General features: G+C 30.3%; 1 protein-coding gene across 1 annotated transcript; it reads left to right on the plus strand.

Moving 5' to 3' along the window:
- Positions 1-6,050: 6,050 nt before the first annotated feature.
- On the plus strand, positions 6,051-7,530 carry LOC11412287 (UPF0481 protein At3g47200). Its single transcript, XM_003618422.4, has one exon. The coding sequence runs from the start codon at positions 6,090-6,092 to the stop codon at positions 7,317-7,319; it is 1,230 nt and encodes a 409-aa protein (XP_003618470.3). The 5' UTR covers positions 6,051-6,089; the 3' UTR covers positions 7,320-7,530.
- Positions 7,531-9,857: the final 2,327 nt, after the last annotated feature.

Below are 9,857 nucleotides of genomic sequence, written 5' to 3' on the forward strand. Positions count from 1 at the left end.
TAAAAGCATTATTTAAGGATTTTATTAAAGAAATTTTTTTCTTAAAATTACAATTTGTTACTTTGGTCAATGCAATAATTACACATTTTTCGTTATAAAGCTAAAGTGCTTTGGCCAAATAAATGTTAAAACCGAATGTCCCACCAATATTCTCCAACATCACATATCCATTTTGGAGGGTAACTTGGCTACGAAGGAGGGTATTTCCATAGAGGGAACAACCAAGTAAATGTTGAATCAGCCGACGTATATAATATAATAATAATAGTAATTAGATTAGATTAAATTTGTCCCCGTGAGCATAGCTCAGTTGGCAGGGACAATGCATTGTTATATGCAGGGGTCGGGGTTCAAACCTCGGACACCCCACTTATTAACTGTATAAGGTGAATTTTAGTCACTAGGCTACCTGACAAAAAAAAAAAATTAGATTAAATTTTGTAAGTTAGGGTAAAACTAGGAAAATAAGTCCTCGTGAACTTATCTTAATTGGTATGGATAATACATAATATATGCAAAGTCCGGTTCGAACCCCTGCCACCAAAAAAAACTGGAAAAATAAAAATAAAAGAGAAAAACACGTCGGTGATTTAGAACACGAATCAATATGTATATAGTAGAAATTTCAAATTTTTAACTAACCAAAAAAAATCAATAGGTGTATGTATTGTATTTTTGTTAAGAGGATATAGTATTGCATTTTATATAAAAAAAATAAAAAAATAGTCCTCGTGAGCCTTGCTGCATGACTTGGTATGTCAAAGTCTCTCACCATCGTATTCTCCCACCTGATGAAGGATCTCCTCCCTGGCCGGCGAACGTGGAGCAGATCATAGAGAAGGAGCATGCCAGGGAGATGCCTGACACACTGACAATCATCCGGGATGTGGTGCATATAGTTGATGATATTGTGGCCAGGCAAGCCGAGATGACTAAAGAGGATATCGTAAGCACCTTTTTTTATGTACTTTTTGACTATGATCATGGTGATATATAATTATGACATGTTCCGTATATTTTGGTATTTCTATGACATTTCCCGACATACCTTTTATATTATTTCTTGCATTTTAATTTTATCCTATTAAATATTATTTTGTATGTTTTATATTCTTTACTTTAATTTGCAATTGGATGCAAAATTAGGACAAATTTCCTGGAAAAACCAGTGCAGACTGCACTGGTTATGTTTATTAGTGTGAACGGAAGTACAAGAACGAAGATTCACGAGATGTTATTGTCAATTGCCATAGAGAATTGAGAGAAATAGATTGAACAAGAAAGGAGAAACGTTTGAGACAAAGGGAGCGCGTGGAAAGAAAAGATAAAGTCACTTACCATTTAAAGTGCACCTTTTAGTGTGAGCCATTCATTTTAATACAAGAGTCATTATTTTTTCCTCTCATCATGTCATTATGACACTCCTCTCATTTGATACACCTAAATATAAAAGTGAAGCTTTACATGACCACAAGACAAAAAAAAAAGTTTTTGGGTGTTTTTTTAGAAACACATGCTCAACATTTATCACCAACGGAATACAACTTTATCCTCCAATATCGCCTCATGATTCCATTATTTTCAATTGATGAAGTGTGTCCTGTCAGCCGATGTAAATGCTAGTTTAGATACCTTTCACTACTACAGAAATGATTTTTTACATTAGTTGAAAATGATTTTTCACATCAGTTTGCCACCGATGTAAGGTGATATGATGTGGTAAGTCCACATCCTTTCACATCAGGTTGTGACCGATGTGAAATATTGAATTTCTACATCAGTTCCGCCTGCACAGTTGTAATAGACCCACTTTGAAATTTAAAACTGAAGTTAAATATGTATATTTCACGTCAGTTTTCAAAATCACTGTAGTGAAATAGTTTTTATTTTTTTTTTGTTTAAATATTTCTTTTAAATGGCTTATCAAATAAGCTTGAACATGCTCTTTATTTTTTTTTTAGTAACAAAATGGAAACAAATTATGGATAATTTTAATGCAAAAAAAAAAAACAGTTATATTATCTAATTGGATATTACATAATCAATCCTCTATTTCCTACGCCAATATTCCAATCTATAAAAGAGGCATATGAATACAATATAGTTAGAAATAATCCAATAAAACAACTTTAGGCAGAAATTTCAAACAAACAAAAAAATCCACAGCAAAATCATCATTGTAAATATGCTAGGCTTCAGCTACAAAAAGCATCTCATTTCATCTCAGTCGTAAGCACCGGCAATGTCTCATCTCAACCACATCATAATCAATTTTCATCTACAAAAAACAAAATCAATTGAAAAAGTTATCTCAACTCATAAAAGCACTTGACACACCAAAACCACCACACATTAAGACAGATACAAGTTCGTTCAAAATTCTACTCTCTCTACAAATGTCAAATTATGAGATTGGCTGTGAAATATACCATGTAAATCCTACATGTTATACAAGTCAAGTTGCCCATTGGTTTCGCAAATCATATAAGTCATCTTCAGTTAATGTCGTTGGATCATTGAATACCTACAATGTGTAGGTTAATATAAGTAATTAATATTAATAAGGATATGTTTATATTTGGCAATACATATAGTATAAACATGTTATCATAAAATTAAAATACCTCCATCCAAGACTTAGTAATATTGGCTACAAATGAATGACCATTTTTATATAGTGATTAATTCATATAATAAAAAAACAAATTTCATTTATTAACGTAAAAAAATGACAGAATCTACACCATACTTACTTTGGGACGAAACCATTTAGCCTTCTTTCTATTGCCCTGAGCAAGTTGATGAACCTCTAAAGCTCTGTGTCAACCAAATTAAAAAAATCATCAAAGTTATACATTTAGTGTTGTAGGAAGTAATATATCAAATACAACGTAAAATATACATTTACTTTGACACAATATAATCTTAATCATTCCTTCATTAAGATCTCGGTGCATTAATTGAACAAAGGACAACTAAACTATTGTCTTTGGGACAAATAATTATTAACTGCCAGTGTACTCTGCACACGTAGAAGAGCAATTGTTTGGAGAGTATGCAATTCATTATAAGGAGTTTTTCAGTTTCAAATATAAGAATGACTTTGTTAGATATTTTCTTTTTGATATATTCAAATGGATGAAAGTATCTATACAAAAGGAGACACCGAAAATATAGATATATGACTTAAATTTTATCATGTTATTGTATTTTTATACTCTATTAATTTGAATCAATCAATATATCGTTTTTTTTTTTTTAAAGTCATGGGTACAAGTATGGCTGTGCTTTTCTCCTAGTTTGAATCCTTTGTCGGTTTATCATTTTCTACAATTAATCATCATGTACAGGATTACACCTCAAGATCATTTAATTTTTCTTTTTAATTTCTTTTAGTACTTTTATAATTTAACTAAAGCTAAAATTCTTCCATTGGTTCTTTATCTTTATCTTTATTTTTATCTTTCTTCTTTACCTTTTGTAGCACATGTCTGGCCAATTGAAACACAAAAACTAACTTGAAATGAACTTTGATAAAAAAGAAAAAACTTTAAAATGGGTCTTAAATTTACACTGCATGACACTAAATTCATCTAATAAATAAATAAAGATTAAAAGAATCAACTAGATTAACCTGTCAAAAAGGATTAAACTCTCACAATATAATAAATTAATATTCAAATTTTAGATAGAAGTATTCAAGTGCATATGTCTCAAATATGATTTTACAGACCTTTTTAAAAAAAACACTTTGCCCACATTTAAATATGAATTTGAATGTACACAAAAAATAATAATTTTATGTCGCCTAAAAGTGTAGTATCAATCAAATAATTAATGTACCCTAGAAGTATACTCTTTCTAAAACATGTCAAAATTTTAGAAGAGAGATGAAAAATAACACCAAAACTAGAAATGCGTTTTTCTTGTGTTTTAGTGAATAAATAACACCAATAGTTTTAGTGAATAAATGTTCAATTAATGTTATATATTTTAGGCTAAATTGCATTTTTTGTCCGTTAACTATTTAAGTAGTATCACTTTGGTCCCTTAATTAAAATTCGATTTATTTTGGTCCATTAACTTTGTTACACATTTTGGTCCTTTCCAGTAGTTTTAATTCAAAAACGTTAGGTTTTCTTCATCTTTTTTTCCTCTTTTTCATCTTCATATCATCTCCATCAACTTTCAACAACAAGAATCCTAGAAAAATTCTAGAAGAAAATGAAGAAAACCTAACGTTGTTGAATTAAAACTAACCATAAGGACCAAAATGTGTAACAGAGAGAAGTTAAGAGACCAAAATAAATCAAATTTTAATTAAGGGACCAAAAATGCAATTTAGTCTATATTTTAAAAATGTGTATATTTATATCACGTATTTATACCAAAACAATAGTAATGAACATTGTCATTTATTATAGTAAATGGAGATGATCTCTCGTGGTTTGAATTAGCTTGTTAGGTATATATCATAAATTTTTCTCATAAACGATAGCATTAATCCATTAAGCCACCTTAGGCTACATTAAGCCACCACCTTGCTCTCTATGATTCCATTGAAACATGGTACAAAAACACTTCCCCGTGAATCTTTCTTTTTTGTGTCCCTATAACTACATCATATAAAGAGATTAAAAGGACCCACCATGCAAGAGAGTTAAAAATCACTCTTTTGACAAGAAGTATAAATAAAGATAAGAGAGATTAAAAGGACTCACCATGCAGGAAGTAAAGAATCACTCTTATGACAAGAAGTATAAATAAATACTCCCTTTCTATGCTTAATATAAGAAATAAAAAAAAATTAAAAAAAATTCAAAATCAACACGTTCATTAATTAATGTAATTTTTTGAATATTTTTACAAATATATCCTGATAAAAATTGTGAAACATTAATATACCCACTAATATGAAAAATATAAACATTAAATGGAGGTAGAAATGTTGCGATTTTGACTCATTCAACGCTGACGTGGAACCCAAATCACTTAAGTGAGGTGCCACATATTATATATATTTTTTAAATTATTGCCAGCTGGATTTAATAAAACGAATAAAAAAATAAAAAAAAATTATTTTTTTTCAATTTAAAAATAAATAAAAGGAAATAAAAATGGAATGACATTTAAACAAAAAAAAAACTCAGAAAAAAAATAAATAAATTCTTCCTTCCTCGTCATCTTCTTTCTTCCTTCCTCTTCAACACACTTCTTCATAAAAAATTCAAAAACAACTATGGATCAGGCATTTCTTCATCAATAACACATCATCAACAACACATACTCATCCCTCAACAAAAAAAAAAAAAAAAAAAAACAACACATACTCATATAATAAATTCTCCTTTAAAATTGTGACATTTTCTTATCAATTGGACCAAAAAAAAATTTTAAAAAAAATTTTCTTATAATAAGGACCGGAGGGAGTAGAGTATATCAAATAGAATAACATGATAAAATCTAAGTCATCAGAATATTAATGCTTAAAAAAAAAGTGTATGAACTTGTATAATAATGTATTTGGTCCATATATTATTGACAAAATACATCATTTATTCGATAAACCTAAAAAGTTGATTATTGCTTATAATAATGACCGGATGAAGTATATGTTAAATAGCATCTTCCTTCTTCTGGGTGTGAGTCTATCATATGCTTCGATTGTCGTTGGAAATACTCCTTTTGGTCTTTGTTATACTCAATTTGTTTCAAATTATATATCATTTTAATTAGCAAAAAGAAAATTATTCTAAATATGTCATTTTACAATATCAATAAATATTTAATGTTTATTTTCCCATTAATATATTTCTTAATATATGTAAAATTCATAAAATGATTTGAAACAGCAAAAGTAAATAGAAAAACCAAAAAAACATCAAAAACAGTGCAATCATTTAATAGTATTTTTTACATGGTTTTTGTGAAATACTATTAAATGATATCATAAGACAAGTATTAAATAAGAAAAATGAAAATCATTTTGAAAATCTTCATATAAATAAGGACACAAGGGAGTGCCGTGCCATAAGACTTGAAACCTAATTCCAAATACCAAGCTTTTCATTCTCTTGCTGACTCTGAAGATGTCATCCTCCTGCTTGGTGAATGATATCAATGCGATGCTCCACACAGCACATCCACCTTCAACAGATGAGTGTTGCATCTACAAGGTCCCCTATGTTATTCGCAGGCACAACAAAGACGCATACACCCCCAAGGTCGTTTCCATTGGCCCCTTTCACCATGGTCACCCCCAGCTCCAAAACATGGAAAGTCAGAAACTCATTTACTTCAAGGATTTTCTCCAAAGAACCAAGGCATGTTTAAACGACTTAGTTGTCTACATAGAATCTATCTTATCTGATTTCAAAAGTTGTTATTCTGAAACCCTACCATTTTCTCATGATGAACTTGTTAAGTTAATCTTAATCGATTCCGCTTTTATAATTCAACTTTTTTGGACATCCTGTTATGAAGGGGAGCTCTTTAAACCTTGGTTAGGTACTGGTATAATACACGATTTATGGTTACTTGAAAATCAGCTTCCCTTTTTCGTTATTGAAAAAATTTACAGTCTTTCATTGACTAATGTTCCCAACACTATGATCCATTCTTTTCTTAAACTCACTATTCATTATTTTGGTTATTACAATAAATCAAAATTGGATTTTGATAAGGGTGATATTAGTATAAGGCACTTCACTGATCTGATTAGGATATTTCATTTGCAACATCCTATTGAAAGTCGGCCGAGTAGAGTTGTAGAATGGATAAAACATCTACCGAGTGCAACTGAGTTGTTAGAAGCTGGAGTTAGGTTTAAAGTGAACACTGAAAGTAAGTGTTTACTTGACTTGAGGTTTTCGGAAGGAGTTCTTGAAATTCCTCAATTAAAAGTTCAGGATTCAACCGAAACTTTATTTCGGAATATGGTTGCTTTGGAGCAGTGTCATTACCCTGAGGAGTCATATATTGCTGATTATGTTGTTGTTTTGGATTACATTATAAATACTGGTACCGATGTGGATATACTTGTTCGGAGGGATATACTAGATAATATGCTTGGAGAAAGTAGTGATTCTGTGGCTAACAGGTTTAATGGTATTTGCAAAAATGTTGTATATTCTAATATCAGTTCTCAATTCTCTATTATTGGCAAAGAAATAAATGCATTTTGTAGTAATCCTTGGAATAAGTTGAAAGCCACTCTGAGGCGTGATTATGGCAAAACTCCTTGGCAAACTGCTGCTTCCATTGCTGGAATCGTACTCCTTGCTCTCACTTTACTTCAAACAGTTTGTTCTTGCAAGTAGTACAACAACCTAATGCTTTGCAAGTTTGTTCTCAGGCGTGATTTCTTTCATTGTTGAGTTCATAATTATTATTATTATTATCAATGTACGTTGTTTGTTTCAATGGTTTCATTAATCTCTTTGTGTTGCATTAGATTGAAATTGTAATTTCATATAAATGGGTGTTCTGCTAAATAAAAAAGCAACTTGATCATGTTGTATTGTTGTTGAACAAAATTGGTCTGATAGTGTTGTTGGCAAAATCTAGGGGTGCAGGTAGAAATTCCTAACTAATGTCGCGTCTCACATGTGTTTCGTTCCATGGTGATAAAATACTGTTTTTGAATTAATTGATTTTATAGAAATGATTTTGGTGAAAGTGACTTTAATGTATCATGATTTATGTTTGGATATCTTGATTGAAAAGTGATTTTTCATAATTCAAGTTGTTTGGAGAATTTAGATCAAAATTACTTTTAAGAGTGAATTTATCAAAACTAGTTTGAATGATTAAAAAAGAAGAGGAACATCCATAAAATAAGTGAAAAGGTTGATAGAGTGATGGATCACTTACTCGGAGAGTCTAACACTTGATTGATAGATGTTGTTGTGTCAAGTGTGAGTTAATATTTCAAGTTGTATGAAATAGTAGATGTTGTACAACGAGTGAATAGGCAAAAAAAAAAACTCTGAAATCGTAAATTTCGTCAAAAACAACCCTAACTTTTAAGAAACTTAAAAAAAAAAAAAATCTCTGAAATTGTCAAACGTTAGTCAATTACCCCTTCGGTTTGTTTTGTTAGTTAAACCTTTGTAACGTGGCAGTTAACGGGACATGTGGCACCTCCACGTATATTGAACGTTATGCCACGTCATAGGGAGCAATTGATTTTCTTTTCTTTTCTTTTTTTTTTTTTGGCTTTTTTTCCCTTATATTTTTTTTGTCTAAAAGCTGTGTGTGATTATAAAAATAGGCAACCCCCGCCCAAAATTTAACACTTTATACGCAAATATCAAATTTAAAACTTTGTAGCAAATATGTAACTATCTAATCATAAAAGATACAACATCAGTATTGAGAGACAAGCAAATTATGTCTACTATGCTACAAAATGTCAAAAATATAAATAATTGCAACATATGATGGCAATTCTTTTGTCAAGGTACAATATCTCATTATTTTACATCATTTGTCAAACCTCCAATATGAAGACAATGTTAAAAGAAGAAAAGTATAAAAAAGAACTAAACAATGATTCTGGCACCAAATTAATCACCAAAGATAATATGTCAAATTATAAATAAAATGGCAACAAACGATTCTGAATTATAACTATGAATAAAAACAACAAATGTACTAAAAAGCAATGAACAAATGTAACTAATGTCAAATTTTAAACAATTTTCATAACTAAGATTTTAAATTGAATTAGTTAAAACTAAAACACTACATGACAACAGGCTCTCCCTCCTTTGCCTTTTCCTCAAGCTCTTGTCACTTTTGTTGTTGAGATGCCATAATTTTTCCTCACACAAACTCACATAAATATAATTTTGTTTTGTAAGTAACGCAAAACGATTACTTTAAATTAACAAAAAATAAAATAAGCAAAGCAAGCCTAGTCCTCATCATGCAACGAGAGTATCTAATTTGTGACATTAAAACACCCATGACCCTATTATGATAAATATCTTATTTTAAGCTTATAGCACAAATGCTTACCATGACAATTGCTTGTATAAAAACTATTTCCTTAGCTAAAGATAAAATATAGTTAAATAGTTTTTGTATAACTTAGAAGTTTAAAATTTGAAGGGAATATTTGCACATAAATTTTAAATTTGAGGGAGATATTTACCACCTAAGTTTAAAAAAAAATTCTTTATTTTCCATCCCTCAAACTCAAAGTCTTCCATTCTCCTTCCCTCCAAATCTCCAAACAAAGCCTAAAAGTGAGTGTTTACTTGACTTGAGGTTTTCACAACGAGTTCTTGGAATTCCTCAATTAAGAGTTGATGATCAGACCGATATTTTGTTTGGAGTAGTGTCATTACCCTAATGGTCTTTGCAAAGAATTAAATGCTTTTTGTAGGAATCCTTGGCGTAAGTTGAAGGCTACTCTCAGGTGTTATCACTTTACTTCAATCAATTTGTTCTGTCTTGCAAGTAGTACAAGCCTCCTAGTGATTTCTTTCAATGTTGAGTTCATATTATTGCTATTAGTATTATCACCAATGTAACTTGTTTGTTTCTATGGTTTCATTATTTTGTGTGTTGTGTACTTAGATCGATATTGTAATTTCATATAAATAGGTCTTCTGCCAAATATTAAAACAACGAGGTCATGTTTTATTGTTGTTGAACAAAATGGGTCTGATAGTGTGGTTGGCAAAATCTAGGGTTGCAGGTAGAAACTCCTAACTAATGTCGTATCTTGCATGTGTTTGGTTCCAGGGTGATAAAAAACTGTTTTTGAATTAATTGATTTAGGTGAAAAAGTGATTTTTTTTTTTTTAAGGTGAATCAGTGGGGTATCCAGGGTTCAAACCCCTGCCCCT

Source organism: Medicago truncatula, chromosome 6, assembly GCF_003473485.1.
Source record: "Medicago truncatula cultivar Jemalong A17 chromosome 6, MtrunA17r5.0-ANR, whole genome shotgun sequence".
Lineage (NCBI taxonomy): Eukaryota > Viridiplantae > Streptophyta > Magnoliopsida > Fabales > Fabaceae > Medicago > Medicago truncatula.

Bases quoted from the DNA above. Each gene is read 5' to 3' on its own strand.
- LOC11412287 (XM_003618422.4), top strand. From the start codon at position 6,090: ATGTCATCCTCCTGCTTGGTGAATGATATCAATGCGATGCTCCACACA.